At 43.3% G+C, this 25462-nt stretch overlaps 1 protein-coding gene across 11 annotated transcripts in view; it reads left to right on the top strand.

Moving 5' to 3' along the window:
• The first annotated feature begins 449 nt into the window (after window positions 1-449).
• The window catches only part of FGFR2 (fibroblast growth factor receptor 2), a 79219-nt gene continuing 54206 nt past the window's right edge, over window positions 450-25462 (top strand). For 10 of the 11 annotated variants that reach the window (XM_075612072.1, XM_075612070.1, XM_075612071.1 and 7 more), the window contains exons 1-2: window positions 450-994; window positions 20226-20469. In XM_075612072.1, the coding sequence (XP_075468187.1) occupies window positions 20316-20469 (154 nt within the window). In that variant the 5' untranslated portion in view covers window positions 450-994; window positions 20226-20315. The remainder of the gene's footprint in view (window positions 995-20225; window positions 20470-25462) is intronic. The other variant, XM_075612066.1, reaches the window with a different exon arrangement.

Here is a 25462-nt window from a genome sequence, read left to right as displayed (position 1 = left end):
ACAGAAGGAGGAAGGGGAGAGTGGAGAGAAAGAGGAAGGGGGAGAGAGAGAATAAAGAGAAGAAGGAAGGGGAAAGAACGGGGAGAGAAGAAGGAAGGGGAAAGAACGGGGAAAGATGAAGGGGAGAGAAAGGGGAAAGAGGAAGGGGAGAAGGAGGTAGGGGGATAGAAGAGAAAGAGGAAAGGTGAGAAGAGAGAGAGAGAGAGAGCGCGCACACATAGCATAGTAATTCCAATACAAACAAACCGTCCCCTTTGTGAAGTGATGGATGCCAAACTCTGCAACACAGAAAGAAGGAGGGAATGGGGAAGGGAGGGTTGGAGAGAAAAGTCTACTTGTGGAAGCCAACGGAGAGAAGACAGGATTGGTTAAGGGGAGGAATAGCAGGTCAGGTTTCAGACAGGAGGGAGTGACCTGGGGTAGGGAGTGAGGGGGGAGGGAAAATCAGATACACTTTCCATTGCCCCTCACACACAGGACCTGCACTGCCTGCACCTCAACTCTGCTCACTTGGGGAACTTTTTTTTTCTCCCAATTATTATTATAATTATTATATATATTATTATTTTGCTGCTTTAGGTTGGAATGTTTTGACACACTTTGCTGGGTTCTCTTTCTGCACTAAAACTTTTGGATTCTAACTTTGGGACCCTGCTGATATCTGCATCTCCCAGGAACAGAACACAGGACTGGTGCTGACCTCAAACCATTTCACCCTGGATGGGGGGATCTACTTTTCCCCCCTCTTTCCAAGCGCACTCACTACTTGTTCCTGGGCCCCGCATGAGGCTGAGGATTACAGCCCGGGACACACTGGGGTTCTTCTGCACATTTTTGGGTTGCTGAGAGGGACACATTGTCCCCACTCTCCCTCACCTTGGCTGGAGCAAGGAATCTGTCCCCAGGGAGGGAGCTGCTGTGACTTTAGCCCTCCCAGGCACACGCCTGCTGCAGGACAGGGGGATCCTTTTACACCACAACCACCTCCTTCCAGGTAATGCCAGCGAGATCCTATCCTACAGCACCAGCTTCCCTGCTCCGTGGGGCATGAAACCCCGGCATGGGGCATGTAACTTCGGCTTGGGGCACGTAACCCCGGCATGGGGCATGCAACTTCGGCTTGGGGCACGTAACCCCGGCATGGGGCACGTCAGCCCGGTTTAGGGTATGCAGTAGACAGCAAAAAAATAACCTTAGAAGGGCATTTCTCAGAGGATTAGCTGCAGGTTTGAGTGTCTGCTGGGGGAGCTGAGAGGTTGCAGGGAAAGTGTCTGCTGGGGGAGCTGAGAGGTTGCAGGGAAAGTGTCTGCTGGGGGAGCTGAGAGGTTGCAGGGAAAGTGTTTGCTGGGGGAGCTGAGAGGTTGCAGGGAAAGTGTTTGCTGGGGGAGCTGAGAGGTTACAGGGTAAGTGTTTGCTGGGGGAGCTGAGAGGTTGCAGGACGGGATGAATCATCCCCCGGGTATTAAAGATGTACTGGGGTCTGGGATTGTCTAACAAGAAAACTCTGGGGGGGGGGGGGGGGGGGGGGAGGCAGAGAGGGGGGGGAGTTAGTAGTGAGAGGCAGCAATAGAAGACTGAGAGGGGGGCACACAGCGCTATGTGCGGGTGAGCTGGCAGAGAAGAGGTTAACACATAGCGCTGGAGCCCTGCTCTGGTTACGTGTGTTTAGCGTCACAATAATAACCCTTTCACTGCTGGGGGTTTGAGCTGCGTGTTGCATGCCGCTGCTGGCTGGGAGTGGGTTAATGCATCTCCTATAACGCGCGGCGCACACTGTGCACAGCGCCGCTACCTTGTGGCATGTGCCCCGGGAGGCCGCCGGGGGATGAATGTGCTCATTGTCTGGCGGGCCGGCGCACGGTGGGTTAAAGTGAGATACCTATGGGCGGTGGGAGTACTTGGGATTGCTACAAAGTACTCGCTGAACAATGGGAGTAAGGAGGCCCCGCGAGAAGAGGCTGTGTTAACCCTTTGTACTTATAGCCCTGATTCTCTTGCACCGAACGGTTTAACTCCCCTCCAGCTCCTCGAGAGCTGCATTTTCTTGTATGGCAGGGATGGGCAACTGCAGTCCTCAAGGTCCACCAACAGGACAGGCTTTCAGGGTATCCCTGCTTCAGCACCGGTGGCTCAGTCGAAGACTGCACCCCCTGTGGTGAAGCAGGGATACACTGAAAGCTTGACCTGTTGCTGGCCCTTGGGGACTGGAGTTGCCCATCCCTGTGCTATGGAGTTGGGAGCTCGGTGAGGAGTTTCACGAAAGAAGGAAGATTCCTGTAAGATCCGCCCCTGAACTTCTTTTTATTTTGATACAGTAGTGAAGTGATGAGCTGCATAATCTTCTGGCACTGGAAGGGTTAACTGCTTTGCCACAAGATCTCCAGCCCCCCCCCCCCCCCCCCCAACATCTTGCTGGTACTTGTGTTTTGTCTACAATAAGGCACTCCAAGATTTGTCTCACTAGATGTTTGTAACACACTAGCACAAGAATCAGTAGTTGCTTTATCAAGAGCATTGAGGGGTTAAAGTCACCATACACCACACAACCTTTAATAAGTCATTGCACTCGTCATGCGGCAGTGAAGAGGTTACATTTTAGTGGTACGTTTGGGGCAGGGGAGAGAGATCTCTAGGTACAAGTTCCAGTGTTGGGATGCAAAAAATGATGCATTAACCCCTTAGCTGCAACACCTTGTTCTCTGTCAGCAAAATGTTGTTTTTTTTAGCGCAAAATAGTGACAGCGCTTTACACAACATGGGTGTGAGTGGGAGAAAAGAACGTCATTTATCACTGTTTGGGTTGTAACAAATCCATGTGTAGTGTATACTAATATTCTCCCTGAGAGGCCTGGGATGCAATGAGTTCAACAGCAGAGTGTTTCACTGGTCAGTTCTGCCTCTGGGTTATGGTACACTGAAGGATGCTCAACTTTAACTTTATTAGCAATATCTACATTTTATGTTTACCCCATGTAAATTAATGTCTGACTGGAAAGGGGTTAAAAGTGCCTTAAAAGTCAAACATAAATAGTTTTAAACAAGGTGTAATTCTGGGGTTAGACCTTGTTGTGAAGGTTGGAACATTGTAATTGCAAAGAATTTCAGGGGTTGGGTTACCAACCCGTGTAACGTCACAATATACCAATGGCTAAAATTCTCTTTCTATATGCTCGTCCACTTAGATGTCATGTTCCCCATCACAATACTGTATGCATTTGTTTTAAGGTTGGCGAGTTAACATGTTGTATTGTATGCTGGCATCTGGGGACCTACACTGTGTAGTTGTGGGTTTATGTGAAATGCTAAATTCATAGCACGTATAGTACAGTACAAGGAGCTGCTTTCAAGTCTCATTGTAACTTTTAATGGGGGTTGCAAAAGCTGCTTGATTGAGAAGAGGCACCTCCCCCCCCATCCCCATGGAATGTCAATTAATATGCAGATTAGGACTATTTCTGATCTCTGTAAAGCTTTAGAAATAAAGTGTGTTGAGGGAGGAGGCTAAATCTCTTGGAAGGAAAATGGGAAATTCTATAGGGGATTTGGCAGCACAAATAAAGACAGCCAGTGAAACCGCTTTGCCTTCCAAGGATTTAGCAGGTTCAGGGGAGCAGGGGTTAATGTAAAACCCTTTTACATTGAGGTTTGAAAGCACATTGGGGATGGCTTTGCTGAAAGGAACAAGTTGTGTGAGAAGGTGTTGTATTAATGAAAGGGATGCACTTCTAGGAAGAATTCCCATTGTAGAATGTGACTTGTTGAAGCAGTGAAAAGATGTTCCAATGAATGTGTTCTTATATAATAAAGAAGGAATTTATTGTAAAGGGGACGTGCGGATGAGATGGACTTGGAAAGAAAAAATGTCCTTATTACTGGAATTGTTTCCCAAAGAACCGAAAGCAAGTTAATTTAGAAAATATATATATATATATATATATATATATATATATATATCTCTAATATAATATATATATATATATATATATATATATATATATATATTATATTTCTTAAACAGGTTCTCTAGATTTTATTGGACAAAAGAGTTGGTTTATTGTTAGTGGTTTTGAGAAACGTAAAAATGTCGGTAAGAAGGGAATGTGCCTGGATAACTTGCACAGAAAGGACAGTATGTGGAATGCATGTGCTTCTGTTTGTATGCGTGTTTGTGTGGCTATACTGTATGTAATAAGGGCTAGAGTGCCTTTACTAAATGGACAGTGGACAGCGACAGTGCGAGTCACTGAACAATAAGAGTTGGTGGAGCTCTGAGTGCCTTTTATTGTACTAATCCCATAAACACAAAAATAACACAGTATGCCCCATTGTAGGGTCAAATAAGCAACTACCCTCCCACCTCCCCAGTTCTTGGTAAGAGGGCCTCCCTGCATGTTTCATTTTTTCATCTTCACTTTAGTCGCCCCCCTGATTTGGGAGTCATTTGGTTCTTGCAAAGGATTTCTCCTTCCAATGCTTACATTTCTTCCCTTTTAGCTTGCAAGCTTCTCCAGGCAGGCGCATCCTTATCTGCTCTATGAGTATGTGATAAGGCATGTTATTTGTTTGTTTATGGCCTTCGAATGCCAGTGTGTTGGGTTGTAACCGCCTATGATTTTCTTCTAGAGCAGGGCTGGGCAACTCCAGTCCTCAAGGGGCCACCAACAGATCAGGTTTTCAGGATAAACCAGCTTTAGCACAAGTAGCTCAATCAGTGGACCTGCGCTGAAGCAGGGATATCCTGAAAACCTGACCTGTTGGTGGCCTTGGAAGACTGGAGTTGTCCACTCCTGTTCTCATGTTGAGTTTGATGTTTTCAGTTCCCTGGATCATATAATGTCTGTTCTGCAAAGTGCAGAATGCATGGTTGGAATGCTACATACATAAATACATACATGATCTATTGAATGATACATTATTAGTGATTTATAAACCTTAAACATGGGACAAAATGTTCCCCTTTTTTATATATATATATATATATATATATAATATATATATATATTTATATAATTATTATTATTATTACTATTTGCTGAAACGTTTTGTTTCTATTGTTTGTTTCCCAGTCTGGCACTTTCCAGGCAACTATAGTTATTTTTTTCAACCTTTTGTGTTTAATTATTTTCGCCTTTTTTATTGTGCTGTTTGTTGGACCGGTTTTGATCTTCTTTTTTTTTTTTTTTTTTTTTTGCTGCTTGCCTTCGGGCGCACGTAACATCTCACTATGCTGCAGAAGTCCAGTTTTCGGAGCATATACTTACTGTATGCAGGCGGAAGGATGCCCTTTCACGTGGAGTTACTGGATTTGTCAGTGGGGATACTTCATAAAAGCTGTCTTTATTTAGGTGGCCAATGTCATATCCCATTAGGGATTTAGGGAAAGTGTGTGTGTGTGTGTGTGTGTGTGTGTGTGTGTGTGTGTGTGTGTGTGTGTGTGTGTGAGATCTCCTTGTCCTTTTGTTTATAATTCTTAGCAGAACTGAGAATTTTCAATTCCCTGCATGCCCCCCTTCCCCCTCATTCTTTGTCCCTAGGACTGAGATCAGAGCTCAAAGCAGGGGAAGGAGAGGAATGAGCCACAAGGGTGATGGATGGATTAAGGGGTGGGAAGTGTAAATGAGTCTTGTTCTTTTAAGATCATCCTCGGAAAGTGAAAATAAAGCAAACAAAAACAACGGATACCCAGGTGCTAAAAACCACACCTCAAAGTTAAACTTAATTAAGTAATGAAAATAAAATCCTTAAATTGACCATTCCATACCACCAGTCTGCCTTTTAGAATGGGTGTGTATCATGTTTCAGTGCATCCCCACTATAGGAACCTTTCCTCACCTCCAACCAAGCTTAGTCAAGTGATACATGTCAATATGGGGTTATGTATTCCACAAATTAATCTGGTTATGTATTCCACAAATTAATCTGGTTATGTATTCCACAAAGTGAGGAACGTGAATATCTCAAAGACCTTCCATGGGAGTGTCGCCCCCCCTCCGCCCCTCAACTTTCCCCTTTTCTTTCAGGGGTTATTCTTAATAAGTTTGAATATTTTCATAGTATCTCTACATACAAATAGATAGAAATATCTGTCTTCCTAAGATTTACTATGCAAACTCCAGAGTCTAACAGCTGAACAAGAACAATGAATAAACAAAATTGTTATTATAAATACGTTTTATTCTAAACAAAATGGCAAGAATAGGAAATGACCCTCTGTGTGGACTGGACAGCTTGGTGTGGGTGACTGTTTCTCTCTTTTTGTATGTATGTATATCTATATTTATACAGCTCCATCCATGTACATAGCGCGTCACAGCAGTAATACACGTGACCTAATAATATAACACATAATGGGAATAAACGCTTGAGACATAAAAGTAACAATAGGAAAAGGAGTTCCTGTCCCAAAGAGCTTACAATCTAAGTGGTAAGTAGGGAGAACTTACAGATACAGTAGGGGGGTGTTTATTAGAAGACATCACTGTTCTGTGAATATAACCATCATTATAATTAACAGAAGACACTAAGTGCATGGACCCGTTCTTTTCTTTATCTAGATTAGGGGGGCGGGAGATTTTTCTGGGGGGGCACGGCGATTGCAGAGGCCCCGCGCTCTTCCCACAGGCATTTAATTACATGCCGGGGGATCGCGTGAGGCCTCTGCAACTTAACTTACCGGGATTCAGCCGGCTGTGTGACACGTCGCCATGGTAATGCGGCGGGGGCCATGTGACGTGACGTCACACGCATGAAATGATGCCGCGGGTGACGTCACATGACCCCGCAGCGTCATTTGACGCGGATACAAGGTGATGGGGGGGGGTGTGCGAGAGCCGGGGGGGGGGGGGTGTGCGAGAGCCGGGGGGGGGGGGGTGCGAGAGCCGGGGATGGGAAGACAGGGGGGGCACAGCTTCATAAGTTTACGCTCCCCTGTCTAGATCACCCCGAGGTGGCCAGAATGTCACAGTTTGTGTTGTTTTGGAAGGAGGTTTGGCAATATTCCCTGCCTAGCCTCTTATTTCTATGCTTAGTAGAGCCCAGTGTGTGAGCAGCGCACAAAGCATGAAGAGGGGGAGAAAGCATGGGTTTGTCCTTCTAACTGTGGGGCTCTGTCTGTGTTGGTGTGAGTTTAGCAGCCTGTGCTTGGGTGTAATTAATCACTGGCAGGTTGACAGCTTCATACTGGAGCTCTGGTCTGTGGCAGACATGGAGCTGGCATATGGGGGGATGACAAAAAACAGACCCTGATCTGACTTGGGAAGGATTCTGCAATTAGGGCACTTGCAGGCTGCAGTACGTTTAGAGAAACTGAGTTACAGACTCCTCAGAAGAAGTTAATTAAAAAATATACGCAATTCTTGGTAGCGGAGACACATAGTCTGCAGGTAGCTAGCATTCAACCAACAATTACACATATATATATATATATATATATATATATATATATATATATATATATATATATATATATATATCAGAAAATGGCTGTGTTAGTCCAGTTGCGATAGTGCAGAATAAATTAGTACTTCAGTATTCGGTGATACCTTTTTTTATTGGACATAAATTGTTAGTCCAATAAAAAAGGTATCACTGAATATTGAAGAACTATATATATATAGTTCTATAACCAAATAAACATCTGATTTTTTTTTTCCCTTTGAGAATACAAGTAAGGTCACTTTGCATTGAACGGATAAATGTTCACCTATGATGATCTTGCCAACTACTACACAATATATATATATATATATATATATATATATATATATATATATATATATATATATATATATATATATATATATATATATATATATAGTAACAGAACGGGCGCTAGAAAATGGATTTTAAACCATGGCACGGCTGAGGCTGAGAGAGTAGGATCTGGGAGGACAATACTTGTCATCTCTCCCCATCTGTGTATACGTGCCTCTAAGTCTAGATTAATCCTACATCAACACTCCCTATGTATTAGAGAAGCCCCCCTGATACTGAGCGCTATCTTTTTCTCTACTTTCTGGCCCCCCTCGGAGTGAACGAATTTCGAGGTATTCAACATTTTCCTCCCGCAGATCTCTATTAGGAGCTTTCACATGTTCGGCCAATGTAGGGGGAGAGGGAGTCTCCCATCTCCTGGGGAGGTTGCAATTATTTGAGTTAATGATGGCTAATAGACCCGAGCACAAGCTGTCTGTGGTATGGACGAGCTCCCCAGTGGATGATGCACATTTTGTGTGCGAGGCTGACATGAAGCCCTTCTTTGTGCTCTGGAGACGCTGGCATTGCATTGATGTGGGTATCTCTGTGCCATGTGTTACAGGCATCCCCAGCAGATGTTGCATATGAACAATGGAGATCACAAAGTTCTTTCTTCGCTCGGATCCATATGAGGAATGGGCCCATGCGGTCTTGAAAGCTCGTGTGAAGCAACATGAAATAATAATTTTCATGTGTGTCTAATAATCGGCACAACTACTTGGAATATAATACCATTTGGGATATTTCGCAGTGTCCCCTGTCTGTAATAGTGAGAGAATAGGTCTAAATTTTCTGCTTTCCCACTGCTGGAGAAGAGATCAGCTCATACAAATGAATGGGACTAAATATTCTCTAGCTCAGGGAAGAGTCTTCGTGGCATATTGAATGGGAATGTGAGGTGTGTGTCCTTCTGCAAAGCATTGCTGGTCCATCCATCTCCTGAACAGCTTGCATTTGTTTTTGTAGCTAAACACAAATGTGTTTACAATGAATTAGAACAGATATTACATAGTTACATAGAAGATGAGGTTGAAAAAAGACGTACGTCCATCAATTTCAACCTATGCTAAATTTAGACGACAGATACTTTATCCTATATCTGTACTTACAGTATATTGATCCAAAGGAAGGCAAACAAAAAACGCCAGTGAAATGATATCTCATAAGGGGAAAAATAAATTCCTTCCTGACTCCAAGAATTGGCAATCAGATTACACACTGGATCAACATTCTTCCCATGTTTACTTATTTGGTATATCCCTGTATACCTTTCCTTTCTAAAAAGATGTCCAACCTTTTTTTTTTAATAAATCTATTGTATCTGCCATCACAGCCTCCAAGTGTAATGAATTCCACATTGTAACTGCCCTTACTGTAAAGAACCCTTTCCTTTGCTGCTGGTGTATTGCCCGTGGGATCAATAGTTCTTTTGTAAGCTCCTTGTACTGTCCCCAGATATATATTTGTATATAGTTATCATATAATTAATTATCAGATCATTCAGTTGAATTATTAAATTAGTGTATTAATTTAATATTGTTAAACCACAGTATTACATCTACCATTGGACTGCGATGTGGAATATTTTGGTACAGATCAAATATATATGGAGCGCATGTATTGAATAATGTACAGTATGGGAGATGTATTAATTATTATATCATCAAAGGAGGGAGAGGGATTATGGGGTATGATCTCTCTTATTGGACCAGCAAATAGCTGATATGTTACAAGCTTTCGAACCTCCCCGGTTAGGGGGAGGACCCAATGAAGGACCCTGAGAGGTTGGAAAGCCTGTAACATATTGACTACGTGTTGGTCCAATAAAGGTATCACACCCCCTACTCCCTCTCCTCCTTTGTTACTACATGGAAGAAAGGACCAACACAGCGACCCACCCTTCTTTGCTTACATTATCAGATGCACCCTAGCACAAAATGACTGAATGTGGGGAAGGTTAATATTTTGGATAGTACCTAGACTTATGTTATATAACCGCTCACAACAAACTGGTCAGAAACATAAGGAAGGAGTACAGAAGCCTTTAATCCTATTAAACAATGAAGATATTTGTTTGGTTCTGATGCTGATAGTATCCAGTCTTCCCGTTGATCAGAGAAAATCTTTAATACTTGGTTAAATAAAGGATTATTTTCCATCTTTCTTCCTTGTAAGAGTCAGAGGCTGGAATTGAACCAACAAACGTGTGTTTTCAGGAGAAGCACATCCTCCTTATCTAGTATATCAATAATTATATTGACTTAGATTGTAAGCTCTTTGGGACAGGGACTCTTTTTTTCCTAATGTTTCTTTTGTCTGTAGCGCTTATTCTCATTATATCCCTTATGTCTCGTGTATTACTGCTGTAAAGCGCTATGTACATGGATGGCGCTTTACAAATAAAGACATGCATACATAGGCCGCGCTTATAGTGCTGGCGACGCGACCGATGACATCACCGTCGCCACCAGCGAAAGTTATAATTTGTTTTTTAGCGACTGTCGCCAGTGAAGTCACTAAAGGGGGCGGGCCGCGCAATCTGATTTAGAGACAGTCACATGTGGCGACTGTCTCTAAAAAATTAAATTTACCCGTCTTCCAAATTTTTAGTCGCTCCGTCGCACTTACTATAAGCGTTTGCGACCGAGTCAATTGATTTGTTTTGGAGCGCCGTCGCCGTCGCCAGGCACTATAAGCGCAGCCTTCGATAGATACATGCAGGCACAGTGTTGAATTGTAACGGTGTGGCTTATTGAAGATAGTTATGTATTTATTATATTTGTTTGCTATGTAACATGGGGTCGAGTCTCCTGTCTTGTCTCCATGTATCTCCAGGATATTATGTACATTGTAGCATGTACTCCAAGACAGTCGCTCGCTCCACTGGCTGCTGCTGACGTCTTGTTTATGGTGACGTAATGTCAATATTAGAGAATATATACATACCGTATTTCTGATTACCTCCGGCATGGAGGGAGCAGCCATATCCCCTAGCCTGGAGACAACAAAAATGCTAGAGGAGTGAACGCACAAGGAAAAGGGTGTAGGGTTGTTTTTTTCAACCCTGCAGCAGTGACATAGTTAATTCGTCCAAGGGTGCAACCACATGGAGGAATCTGGGAGGTTGGAGGGTGAGCAAGTGTTGAAATGTATTTATGAGGTGTGAACAAAGAGCATCAACTTACACTACATGCCCTGCTGACACTGAAGGGGTTAAAATGCACCGCTTCCTGACAATGTGCCTTTGAAACCTACTCAAGGTTTTTACTATGAAACGTGAGCAGTGTAAAACATGTGCGAGGACGATAGGCAAACGGAACCTATTTTCTTGACCAATTAATCTGGACTGCACTGAGACTTCCTTTCCCGTTCCTGACTAGTGGTAACATTGCGATGAGTTGTGCGGTTCTGCTTATTTTAATTTTTTTGTTGTTGACCTTTTTTTATATGTTTTTTTTTTTTTTTAAAGGATATATATATTTTTTACAATCTAAATATTTGAAAACCCTTCTAAAAGTGGCAGGCCAAAGACCTTTTTACCTTCTACCTATCAGAATTCTGCTCTCCTGAAAACAAGTTTAGGATCACTGTGTTTATTCCCAAATAAAACAACGACAGCAATATTAACTAACCAGCGGCTGGGTATATATTATAATCAGATGGGGTCCTGTCCTGCTTTTGGACTTCTTCAGTGGTCAGCTGGCTTTAGATAATCTGACATTATCCCTGTACTTGGTCGCAAAGTTTGGGGAGCGCAGAGTATCACCAAATATTTATTTATTTTTATAAATTATTTTACCAGGAAGTAATACATTGAGAGTTACCTCTCGTTTTCAAGTATGTCCTGGGCACATATGTAATGTAAAAAACATAATAACACAAATAGTGCAGATGGTTTAGATAAAGGGGTTATAGCTGCTGGAAGCAGCCCTTTAGGATGTACACTCACATTCCGAATGAAGAAATAAAGCAATTCCAAAGCTTTGTTTGGTGCCTATGTGTAGATAGTGTCGACTCCTATGGTGGTGGTCTCGTCAGACGATCATCAGTTTTGTGGTGTTCTCAAAAAAGATGGAAAAGACCATAGTACGATCAGGAAGACATCTGATCTCCTCAAAGGGGGTTTGACGCTGCATTGTTTTTTCACTGTATTCTTTCTACTTATATTTTTCATTGAGCACCTTGTTGCACATGAGCACTTCATTTATATTCACGACTACTTAACATTAAGAGCGCCATATTCACTCTCTTTTTGCTTCATTATCCCTGTGCTGTATTGTCTTTTGTAAAGTGCCAAGTACACTTTTGGCGTGATATAAATATGACATGCATACACTGCACAGTTTATTCGCACCAGCTAAATGTGATTTCAATGGTGATAAGGCTGCTTGCCGCATGCCAGTCATGTTAAACCATTACTTTGGGAGCATAAAGTACATGGGGTACCCATGGGAAGTGTGGGTGTCTTGGGTGACTGTCTAACACCCTTGTGGCTACCTCAGGACTTGGGAATCCTTTTTCCTGCGGATAAAATAGCTGCCATTGAAAGATGTTTGCTAATTAGGAAAGCAGAGGGGGGGGGGTGGACGGGGGTGGACCTGGCACCCCCACAAATCCAAAGGGGGCACTTCCTGAATCCCATGCAACCCTGTAATGTTGGCGAATTAAGAAACAGAGCACAAGGATAAAACATATATACATACATGGCTTACAAAAGCACAGTCTCGAGAGACTGTGAACAAACACAGCCACCTGTGCGGTTACATTCCCAAACTTTCTTCCTTTTCACCTTTTTATAAAAGAGGCTTTTGACTATTGTAACACATGCGCCTTTGTGCCTTTTTGTGGTAGTTTGCCGAAGCATGTTGTGTGTTTGTGGAGGTGTGGGTGTGTACTTAGCGGTTGGAATGTGGGTAGGTGCTTATAATTAGAAATACTCGCCTCTTTTCCTTTTTCTGCGTGTAGTAATGGAGTCCTGGGCTGCGCGGCGTATCCCCGCGCGCTGCACGGCGTATCCCCGCGCGCTGCACGGCGTATCCCCGCGCGCTGCACGGCGTATCCCCGCGCGCTGCACGGCGTATCCCCGCGCGCTGCACGGCGTATCCCCGCGCGCTGCACGGCGTATCCCCGCGCGCTGCACGGCGTATCCCCGCGCGCTGCACAGATATCTCTGACTTAGGACAAAACTCCCAATAGGTCGCAAATAAATGGTATTCATTTCTCCCCCCCCCCCCCCCCCCCCCTTCACTGCCAGGGGGTACCTTATCTTAACACATTGCTCTGCAGCCAAGGGGTTCAATTATTCTGCGCCTGCTTTTCCGCGAGATTAAACCTGCTTTCTACCCCCTGCCTTTTGTTGTATTGTAAAAGAACTAGGAGTCTCTGTAACAAAACCATAGTCTTAGCCCAGACCGCTCCATCCAAGTAAACGTGTTAGAGGGGTGAGTGCTCAGCATTTTGTGAATATACTTCAATTTCTAGGTACAATCCTTGATAGTTGATTAAAACATCACTTTTTTTTGGTACCCTTTCACTGGCCTGGTTTTGCTTTCTCACATATTCTGGGTTACTTCTTATTGGCAGTGTACCTGTGATTGGAAGGAAGGGGGTTTCTGCCTTTTTACCTGTTTCTAATTTTTAAGGAGAAATGTAACCAAAAATCTTTCTGACTTTTTTTTTTTTCTTTCGAAGGATTGTGCCTTCAATTTGTAAAGGAAAAGCGGTAAACTATACCAGCGCAACCCTCTTTTAACCTGCGGTCAATGCTTCATGGAAAGAGCAGCCATCTTTAAATCACCCATGGAATTTCATTTGTTTTGTAGCTTTGCAAATATAGACCCAAAAGGCAAACAGAGACGAGTACAATAAGTATAATGTATATACTTCTACATCACGCATTGCTTTTGTTAGAACTCATGATGACCCAAGGGAAGAATATTAGGGTGTTACAGTGATTTTATGTTGAGCCTTAATAGCAATTGTTCATCTTCAGTGGCAGCAGTTCTTTGTTGTGCTAACAAAACGATGTTTTAGATGAATATTTCTACACAATAGAAAGCAAGAGTAGCACATGGTCAGAATACAAAAAGGGGAATGTGAAGGCAATTTGTATAAAATAATCATAATAAGTGGGATGCTATCCTCATCCTCATAGATACACTTCTGTAAGGAGGAAGGAGTATTGTACATTAAGTGTAAACAGATACGCTCTATACATATGATTTCAGCCTGACCATGAACTGCTGCTTTGTCTCTTAACATAAGCCAGTATCTGGCCCTCTCCTGCTGATAAGAACCCATGGGGATAAAGTGACCTTATAACAGGTCCAACCAGTCATGGCTTATATCCCTCTGCCCAATGCGTTTCCTCTAAAAGTGCCTTTTATTCTGAGTCGATGGTGAAATTGCCATTTCTGGTGAACTATCTCCATGCCTCCATTCTGCTGAAGCAGCAAAAATTGACGCTAAGCGCTTTGTGTTAAAGGGTCAAAGGGCGCACAGCTATCCCTGTGCAGACTACCTTCATGGCCAATAAACAGACCATGGCACATAGACACTTAAGTGGGGGAAATAATGATTTAGGTGAATATAGGTTAGAAATAAAGTGCAGGTTTTTTAGGACTTTGTATAAAATGAACCCTTCATTGCCAGAGGTAACGCAACCTACTGCAAAGCACGAAGGGTTTAGAAAACAGCGCTGGCTTTAGGTATTGTGTGGGATATGCCTAAAGCAACCAGATTTGTTTTAGGAAGGATATATATTAGTTTTATTCTATTTTCCCTTTTTTTGTCACTTTTGGGGCCTCTCTAAGTTGTCTGAGAGTTAAGTAAAAAAACAAAACAACTGAGATATGAAAAAACAAATGATTCCAGCCTGAGTTATTGGCACAAGCTGTAAATATGTTTTTATAGAGGCGGCAAGTTGCAGCAGGAGATTGTATAAAGGGAATGTTTGTGTAAGTGTTGCTTTTATAGGGGAATGTTTATTTAAGGATTCTTTTGTAAAGGCAAAGGGCTTTTGTGAGAGCTGAATTTCTTCTTTTAAACCAAAAACTCTGGACCTGGATGTGTCATGCGTTTCAGAATTGTACAACCTCTAGGACAGTATGTGGCATAGGCTGACTTGTGGTGTATAGAAGATGCCACCTTTTTGGAATGGGGATGGATTACTCCTAGGACAGAGAACTGGTCACCTCCTAGAGAGATATATATATATATATATATATATATATATATATATATATATATATATATATATATATATATATATATATGCACCTTAACCCTGGCTGTGCTCAAAGCTGTGACCATGCAGCAAGCTTAAGCCTATAGGGAACCATGTTAAAAATGGTTATTGAGGCAAAAAGTGACACTGTGTGCTCATTTGCATGTCATTTCCCAGAATCCCTTGCTGCAGTGGAAGTGCTGTATGCTGGGTGATGATGGGGAAAGGCGGGGTTGCAGACCTGCCTAAGACATGCAGATGAGCATACAGCTATATTTGCATATATATATATATATATATATATATATATATATATATATATATTTATATTTTTGCTCTCTCTTGCTAAGCATAAATAGTGTGTGTGTGTGTGTGTGTGTATATATTTATATATACACACACACTACCTACTCACTATTTCTCCTGTGAACGAGAAAGAGAACACAATATGCTTCCTAAGATAAGTAAATTTTTCTTTAAAGTGTGGAACAATACATTTTTGTGAATACAAAGTGGGGGTACTCTCGTGGTGTAAATCAGTACTCAGTACCCCTTAGTACCATGACTCTTCTATCATCAGTCACCAGATGAGCTGTCCACGATGTCCCCTCCTGGGTTACAGGCTGCATCACTGAACGGATCACTTCTAGAACATCCGCAAGTACAAGAAATGATCGTGCAGTACTGGGTCATTTTTAAAGCAACATAGGACTATGTATGAGGGCAGAAGTGGAGCAATTCTGGTGCAAAATAAAGCTATTGCAGGAAAAAAATCCTACTGATTGAAATATGGGATTCTTCTGCTGGACAGATATGGTGCAGCATTGCAATACTTGTACCTCCAATCTGTAGTGTGTTACCCTACTTCTTGAACATGATTTATTGTATAATGATGCTGAGTATCTATAGATGCAACTCCCTAAAGCTGTCACTCCTTGTATACAGCAGAAGACTGCGGCATACGAACCCAACTCAACCATGTTTATATAGTGCCCACCCACCCCGTACGTGCCAACCCTCTAACCCCCCGCAGTGCCATCACTCCACCAGTTTATTGATTTGGAAATGGTTGAAAGGCACCGCTGGGGATCGGTGAGGGCGAGCTGCTGCAAATGTGAGGGGACTCCCATGGGTATCATTATTTTATACTGTGCCTACCATGTACACGGCTCTTGACCGTTATATCGTAGGGGATGCTAGGTACCATTGTGAAGGAGGAGGTCTGGTTGAAGAGTTGCTAGAACAGGACGTCATGCTCTAAAGCTGGAGGGGGGGAGGGAGTATTTTTTTAAAGAAAGGGTGCTGGATTGGTAGAATAGCCCCCCAGCAGAGTTGGTTGGGGCTAATACAGTAAGGCATAGGTGTGGAAACAAGGAGGGGGGGCAACATTTTCGGGGAGGGCGGCGCTGAGAGACCCCACGCTCTCCCCAAAGCATTTAAATGAAATGCAGGGGGAGCGCGCGAGCCCCTCTGTAAGTTTCCTACGGCCGCGATTATAGTGCTGGTGACGCGACCGATGACTGAAAGTTATAACTAGAGTTTCCGCGACTGTCGCCAGCGACTTCACGAAAGGGGGCGGGCCGCGGTCTCTGATTGGTTTAGAGTCAGTCACATGTGGCGACTGTCTCTAAAAAAATCAAATAGACCCGGCTTCAAATTTGTTGCCGCTCCGTCGTCATCGCGCTTACTATAAGCGTTTGCACCGGAGTCAGTGTATTTGATTTGGAGCGACGTCGCATTGCCGTCGCAAGTCACTATAAGCGCAGTTTCAGCAACGCATGGCGTCGTGGCGTTGGAAACGCCGGAGACTAGGTGGGGGGGAGAGCAGGCAGGGGGCACAGACGAAAAAGTTTTCGCACCCCTGCAGTAAGGGATTGCAAACATGCTTGGGGTGGACATAAGGCTTTCCCAAATACAGAAAAAAGTCAAGGCTGAAATAGGGACAAAGGGGTTACAGCCTCTAGGAAAATGGGAAGACTTATCTTTCTATATTCTGAAGCAAAAAACATTTTTGAGAAAGGTTAATATTAATGTTTTTAACATAGAAAATGAATGAACTTTATTTTTACATCATTCCATCTTTCTGTATAAAAAAATACAAATACCGCATGTGAGCACATTCACACGTCTCAAACACGCCTGCAACCCTGCCCTTCCCCATTATCTCTTGGCATACAGTGCTTCCACTGCAGCCAGGGATTCTGGGAAATGCCATGCTCTCACAGTGTTACCTTTTGGCTTCTTATCCATTTTACCATGGAGCCATATAAGCTTATGCCTGTCGTACCGGTTTTTATAAAAGAATTGGAAGTGTGTGTTTGTAACAAATTAATGGCTATCCAAATTTGTAAATAACATAGTGGTACCGAGTACCCCTTTTACCATCACATTTCGAGCATGGAGTATTGCTTTTTTTTTTTGTTTACTGTTCATGCTTACTAAGTGTTCTTAAATATTAAATGCTGCTTTAAACCCTTGCAAGCCCCTATTGCCTGAAAGTGTTAATATTCCACTAACACGTGTGTGCACATTCTTACACGCCTGCACTTGCATGAAGTCTCACACAAAGGTGACTTGCACGGCTTTGCACACAAGCTGCTTCTCAGTATTCCCAACTGGGGAAGTTGGGAAACTCAGCTGTAAAAACACTGCAAAAACCTACAGCAGTTTTCTCACTTTCCCTGCAAACAACTTGCACACACAATTCACAAATTGTTCCATTTGAAGGGAGGGAAACTTCAGCTCAAAGCGAGCGCTGTTAAGTGCCGTGCAAAAGTCTCGCAGTAATTACAGGACATTCACCGACTTTTCCAGTAGCGCAGTCGCAAATATTTGAACATGGGGTTTTTTTTTACCGCATACTGTAAGATTTATTGCTTTTTTTTTTTTGTTGTTGCTGCAATTCATTGAAATAACCTGCATTTGGTAATTCCCGGATGTTTCTTTCCCCGTGTCATTGATTTGCAAGCAGTTTGCAACCCAAAGTCTTCTAGTGCCGAATTCTAGTAACATTTCAGGAAAAGGGGGTTTGGAGAACAAGTTCTGGGGAGGAACAGTATTCTGGGATAGCAAAAATGACTTTGAAATATTTAAATCCTATTCAGTGCCTTAAGCTGTTCGAGTTAACCAAAATATTATTTATTTATTTATTTATTTATAAAATATTTTACCAGGAAGTAATACATTGAGAGTTACCTCTCGTTTTCAAGTATCTCCTGGGCACAGAGTAAAACAAAATAATACAGGCGTACCCCGCATTAACGTACGCAATGGGACCGGAGCATGTATGTAAAGCGAAAATGTACTTAAAGTGAAGCACTACCTTTTCCCACTTATCAATGCATGTATTGTACTGCAATCATCATATACGTGCATAAGTGATGTAAATAATGCATGTGTAACAGGCTCTATAGTCTCCCCGCTTGCGCACAGCTTCGGTACAGGTAGGGAGCCGGTATTGCTGTTAAGGACGTGCTGACAGGCGCATGCGTGAGCTGCCGTTTGCCTATTGGGCGATATGTACTTACTCGCGAGTGTACTTAAAGTGAGTGTACTTAAAGCGGGGTATGCCTGTACATGGTTACAAATACAGTTACATAAATGAAAATACACACGTCCTGTCTTCTAACGGCTCCTGTCCCTTGTCTGTAATACTCCTGTCCTGCCTTCCTGCTACATGCAAGGAAGGAAAATAAGGCAAATCCTTAAATATTTAGGAACTGTAAAGGAGTTGGCAGATAATAGGCACTAAAAAAATACCCGACCCCGGCACTCCGATTCTTCAACACGTATATTAAGTGAAACAAACCAACCGCACTTTTCATTCTGAAATTGTGGGTTACTACCACATCTCCATCTTAAAAATGCAGATACATATTTCTGGAGTATTGGAATTTTTATCACGGAGATGTGGTAACAAACCACAATTTGGTATTCAGCGTGTGGTTTGGTTGTTTGCTTATTTCTGCAGAATCGCGCATTTCTGCCCTAATAAAGAGACGGGTAACGGGGTGAATTACCTCAATCTCGGCTCTTTATATGGAATTTTGAAATACTGCAATTTCAGGGACCGGATTACCGCCTTAATAGGTCCCTGGTATCCCAATGTCTCTGTTCAAGGTTCACGTAACCTCTTATTTCTGAGGCCTACAAAAAGCAAACTGAGAATTTCACAAAAATGCACGTTTTTTCCAATGCTTCGAACAAGCAAAAATGTTGACCTTTCGATTACAATACAATTCAGTTCAGTGCAAACCTCCATGAAAACTGGTATGTGTGTATGTGTACACTGTGAATGTATACTGAGTGCTCATTTGCATGTCATTACCCAGAATCCCTAGTTGCTGCTTTTTGAGATAATGGGGAAAGGCAGGTTTGTGGACCTGTCTTAAGAATTTACTCACAAGTTTATTTAAAAAAATAATAAATATCTATCTATTCTATCTATCCTATCTATCTATTCTATATATATATATCTCTCTCTCAGGAACATCAACAGGTGCCAGTCTCTACTAATAATAATAAGACAACATTACCATTCTCACGTCCGGTAAAGAAAGACTGCACTCTGATCAATGTAAATAAAAAAAACCCCAATAAAGTCTGTATTAGGCATAGATAAACCCCTGTGTGAGTGGTATAGTAAATTCAGAGTTCACTCACCCAAGGCACCTATCCGCTAACATGTCAGCTGGTTCCTCCATCTAGTAAGCGGGTAACCATCCATACGTGCCCCTGATTATGACAGTGTTACTCCTTAGGGGAAGTGTGGTTGCTATAGTGACCATTAGTGTTTGGTTCTGCGCATGCGCGATAGACTGGCGGTCCCGGTCATACTCAGGGGCACGTATGGATGGTTACCCGCTTACTAGATGGAGGAACCAGCTGACATGTTAGCGGATAGGTGCCTTTGGTGAGTGAACTCTGCATATATATATATATATCTCATTTAAAGTGTTTATATATTAAACGTACTTATCCCAAGGTATATCGCCTTTTTGTTTTACTGTTTTCATGGTCCAAGCAGTGCACACATTTTAGGTTTTTATTGTCGTTCCATATTCGACTGTCCCAGTTTCAGTAAGAATGATAATCTTTTGTTAACACTTTCACTGCCAGAGGAGGCAGCGCCAGTGGTTGTCACACATTTGTATTATGGTTATAAGTGGTTTATATGGCAGCCATGGTTGACTGGGTGTTGCATGTGTGCGGTTAACATGTGTACTAATGTCTGTGTCTCTTGTAGGATCTGGTCTCCCAGGCAGGGAGCAAGACCCCGCAGCGTCTCGGACCTCGCAGTGATACGTGCAGCTCATGCTTGCACACAGCCAGCTAGATGGGGTTGTTGTTGGCATGGCTCTCAGGGATGGCAGGGGGCGGACACACTGACAGGATGCTTCTGATCTACCTGCTGATGGTCAGCCTGGCAACGCTGGCACTGACCCGTCCATCTTACAGCCTGGTGGAGGATACCACCGTGGAACCCGAAGGTAAGAGACAAACTCACTGACCGCTCACAGAAGCGCAGTCACACAACTTATTGCGTGTGATCACATGGTAACACAAAATTGCATATGCTGGCAGTGACACAACTGTGTACACTATAGCCTTCTGGTTTGTCTAAATTCTGGGTATTAAAATAACGGGGAATTAAAACAAATGTAGCTTCCAACAGTACTAATCCCCTCAGGCATGCCCGTTGGTACTCTTAGTGGATTGGAAACCTTTGCCTAAGATTTGGGTACTAAACTCTTCAAGGGCATTAAAGGACAAGTAATGCCCTTCCTTGGGGATTGTTTTAGTAACTCAGTCTACTCCTTTATTTTTTCATATAGATTTTTTTCACAGAGTTCAGACCGGGGGGGGGGGGGGGGGTCCTCGGGAGGGGAGCTACATTATTTTGCCCCCATCCCTCCGGTCCCCTGGTAAATTTACCTGTTGCCAGTGTTTTTCTCTCCTTTTTGGGTGAGATCAAAAAGGCCGGAAAATCCTGCCGGTCCCGCGGACCAACAGGAGGCCGTAACGTCAGCGGAGGGCTGATGTTGCGGCTTCCTATTGGACGACCGCTGCAGTCCTCTTTTAAGGTCTAAGAAGAAATGGGTAATTAGCCTGGTAAGTGTCTCAGGAAATGGGGGTACCCGTGCTAAAATTAGCTCACATATGCTGCAGAGAATTGGGAATCACAGCTACAGCATAGAATTGTATGTTTCACAAATGTGCCAGACTGCTCTGTTACCTCCCTCTCAGGGCACAGGGGGCTGCAGAGAAGGGCTTTGTTTAGAGATTTTCTTCATAAGACCCTCACACCCAGCAAAGGAACAACTGGCAAGAGTTGTGTTACTAAATATGAAGTGGCGGGTAGCACCCTGATATATTGTAATGTTTCGGAGTCGACATTACTGTCCCAATGACGGAGCGAGGGGTGAGAGAGCTATGCAAAGACGACCTTTCGGGCATACTTTTAGCGCACACTACTAAGCCATGCTTTAAGGTGACAGGCAATGCTAGGTCACCCCCCCCCCCCCCTCCATGTTCATGGGAAAACTGCAGTACTCACTTGCCCTTTTTACTGGCCCCTCCCACGAAATTCCACACCTCGGTCGCACCTCGGCCCAGAGGCATGTGAGAAGGCGCGTTGCATGAGGCTGCCCCCCGAGGGGAAGTCTCCTGGAGATGTGAGATTGAAGGGGCTCAGAATACCTGGTGTCTGTCCCTTCCAAGTCTCCCCCTCCTCCCCCAAGCATCCAGGCTGAGGCGCACAGGGCAATGCTGCTGCTTGGGAAGGTATTGGAGCAATGCTACCCTTCCTGTTTGCAGTGTCTGCCAAAGATGGGACCACGCCTGACTGGCTACAATACCCCACCCAGGGTAGAAGGGAGGGGGGGTGAATAATTACTACTCTTCCCCCCCGCCCCCTTTGGGTAGCTAAACGCTGTATTAACACCTTCATTGCCAACTGGGCTGGCAGTGGCCATCTTCTCCTTGCATGTTCTTTGCAGGTATATGAAAGAAGCCTTAACCCAGGGGTGGCCCGCTATAGTCCTCAAGGACCACCAACAGGCCAGGTTTACAGGATATCTCTGCTTCAGCACAACGACTGAGCCACTGATTGTGCCACCTGGACTGAAGCAGGGATATCCTGAAAATCTGACCTCTTGGTGGCCCTTGAGGACTGGAGTTGGCCGCCCATGCATTAACCCAATGGCTGCCAGGCAACTCTGCTGCACTTTTTACAGCTGCAATGCAGAGCCCTGTGGCAGCTAATTGGTTAATACATTCACTTCTATCTTATTATTGCACCCGTCCCATTTTCTTCAAGCTTTTCTTTTTCGCCACATGTCTTTGCAGCGGCCGGACCAATGAATACGCAGCATGAGTTAATTTTGCTATAAATAGCTGTAGCTATTGGAGCGCTCCAATAATTTAGCTTTGGTTCTGTTCTTTATAAACCGCATGTTTCATAGAAATGTCATTACCAATCGAGATTGAATTACCATCTGCAAAAATTTAACTTTAAAAAAAAAACAAAAAAAACATTTCTCCTGTGGGCTGTTTAATTGTACTAGGAAAAGCCTTTTACCTACTGTAGGTAGTTATAGAGACCAAAAATAATAATAAAAATAATAATTATTCTTGTATAGCGCTGCTAGTTTTACGTAGTGCTATACAGAGACATTTTGCAGGCACACGTCCCTGCCCCGTAGTGCTTACAATCTATATTTTTTGGTGCCTGAGGCACAGGGAGAAAGTGAGTTGCCCAAGGTCACGAGGAGCCGACACCTGGTTCCCCTGCTTCAAACTCCGTGCCAGAGTCGGTGTCTCACTTTGCCGCTCCTTCTAAATAATACAGAAAGGGCTAAAATGAATATTTGGGCAGGTGACATCACTAGCAGTGGGGCCGCACTGCAAAGTAATACAGGAAACAGTAAAATAATAGTGCAGCACTCTACTACTCGCTGTGTAGCAACCCTTACAAGGAGTAGAGAGGACATCCATGTCTGGTGCTACAACGTTTCTGGCCTTTAGCTCACTTACCTGACACGGAGGCCAGAAACACTGTAATTGTTCCACGCTCCACTGAATAAATCGCATAAGAGTTGCATCAAACTTTACATTTACATTTGCGTTGAATGGCACGGAGTGGTTGGTATTCACTTCAATGAAGTCCTAATCCCATTTAGTATCACGTACTGGAGCTGCAGGAGAATGAGATCACTCACACATTGGCTTCCATTTGAATTATTTTATCATTTAAAGGCTACCTAATAACTACACAAATGTTACATTTAGTCTCAGCTGCAGAACGGCAGGTGGAGAAGCATGGGATACATAGTATTTTCTACATGGTATTTTCTGCTTTCATGAAGGGCCAGATAAGAGAATATGATGGGGGTCCCACAGCTGTACTGATCAGCACATTTGACATGAATATTTCTGAAACAGAGAACGATTGAAGGATTTTGCAGCATGATTGGTGATCAGGATGAAAAGTAGAGGCAAAAAAACAAATTGGCATTGTATGAAAGGCAATAAAGACAATGGGCCATATATACTAAGCCATCTCCCGGCGCTGGGAGACACCTTCTATTCAAGTCAACGGTCGCTGAAGCAGGAATATCCTGACCTGTTGGTGGCCATTGAGACTAGAGATGCCCACCCCTGCTCTAACCCCTTGATCCAGTTGGGCCTTTGGGCGAATGGAGGAAGTTACTTTAAATTTGCATTGACTTCTACTCAAAGAAAAACTGAACAATACTTAATGAATTGCATTGCGGAGTATTAATGTTGCGTGGCACGCTGAAAGAAGGGCGCAGATAACGAGAAAAAATAGCAAAAAGGAAGATTCATTCATTAGGGTGCTAGAAGATCCCACAGGGATTGCAAGTCCAACCCTCCAAATACCGCAACACGCATGCAAAAGTAATGGGATAGGCAGAAACAGAAAGCAGAATTTATTCCACACAATAGATGTGTGAACAAGAATAGCTGAGAACAAGAAAAATACAAGCAAAACCTAATTACATTAGGGCCACATTTTACATTCAACGTTTCCGCGTCACGTTACCTCTTCATCAGGTATTTTTAACGTAATATTTCCTCCCTTAGTGCAGTTAGTAAAAACCCTTTCTCTTCCTAATCTCACTGCAGTGGGCTCAGTTGTGTTATGGAAATGTACCCTTAGGAGGGGTTGACAGAAACGTTTGAAAAATAACAAAGGATAAGACTGCTTGCACAAACTGTGTGCTCCCTTAAATGAAAAGAGGGGGTTCTCTGCAAAGAGGTTCACAAACATTGAATCCTGCAGAAGGATGTGCCGGTATTTTAAGACAATACGTTGGATTTGTCTAGATTTGGTTGAATATTTCTGAACAAAATGAATTCTGGATTGTGACTTGGTTTGCTTCGATTTGGTTAGGACGGCCTCCCTTGGTAACTGTGCTACCTTCTGACAGAGGTGCCTCAACAAAATACCTGGGTAACCCTTTTATAGAAATGTTGGATAATCTCCTGCGCTGCGTAACCTGAAAAGGCAGTGGTCCGCCAACAATTCTTTTAGCCCGCATTAGTTGACGGGAGTAAACTTTTTATCGGCTTACATGGATGGAAACTGTTTGACAATAAAAGATTAGCGCAGGCAGTTGGTTTACAAAATAAGTTGTCAGCTGTCCAGACTCTAGGCCAGGGGTGGCCAACTCCAATCCTCAAGGGCCACAAACAGGTCAGGTTTTCCCGATATCCCTGCTTCAGCATAGGTGCTAAGTTAATGACTGAGCCACTGATTGAGCCACCTTTGCTGAAGCAGGGATATTCTGAAATCCTGACCTGTTGGTGGCCCTTGAGGACTGGAGTTGCCCACCCCTGCTCTCGGCTCACCCTCTCACCCTATCTAGATAGTCCATGGTTTTCAAATAATTATAGTTGGTGATTATATAGTCTCATGGACTGTGTTTAAATCTGCCCCAAAATGCGAGTACAGTTATCCCCCCTACATCATAAACATGTCGTCGATGTATCCTGTACCATGTTCTGACATGTTGATTAAAGTGATGTGATTAATGGGATGTGTATACCACTTTGGTGTCAAATTCAGCCATAAAAATATTGGCGTAAGGGGCCGTATTTGCTCTCATTACTGTTCCTTATATCTGCTGACAATATATATGCCTTCAAAATGGGAAAAGCTATTAGTTCAAACTAGTACAAGCAGGGTTAAAATAAATGCTAGGTGCTGAATCAAGTTCTGTTTATATCCAGTGTTTCTGTACTGCCCTGTTACCATCTCGATGAAGGATGGTTGTATGCAGGCTCTGTATATCTAGTTAAAATTTGTGTTTGCTTCTGTAGAGCAATAGCATGACGTTTAACCAAAGAAATCCTGTTTATGTAATGGCATTCTCTTACAAGGGACTGCAAAAACTGATCTATGTGTGTGGAGAAGGGCTGAAAAATGCATTCGCTCCCTGTAACGAGGTATAGTAGGAG

This window comes from Ascaphus truei, chromosome 8 (assembly GCF_040206685.1).
Source record: "Ascaphus truei isolate aAscTru1 chromosome 8, aAscTru1.hap1, whole genome shotgun sequence".
In the NCBI taxonomy this organism is placed as follows: domain Eukaryota; kingdom Metazoa; phylum Chordata; class Amphibia; order Anura; family Ascaphidae; genus Ascaphus; species Ascaphus truei.
The sequence above is the reverse complement of the archived record's forward strand: the minus strand, read 5'-3'. Positions and strand labels throughout refer to the sequence as shown.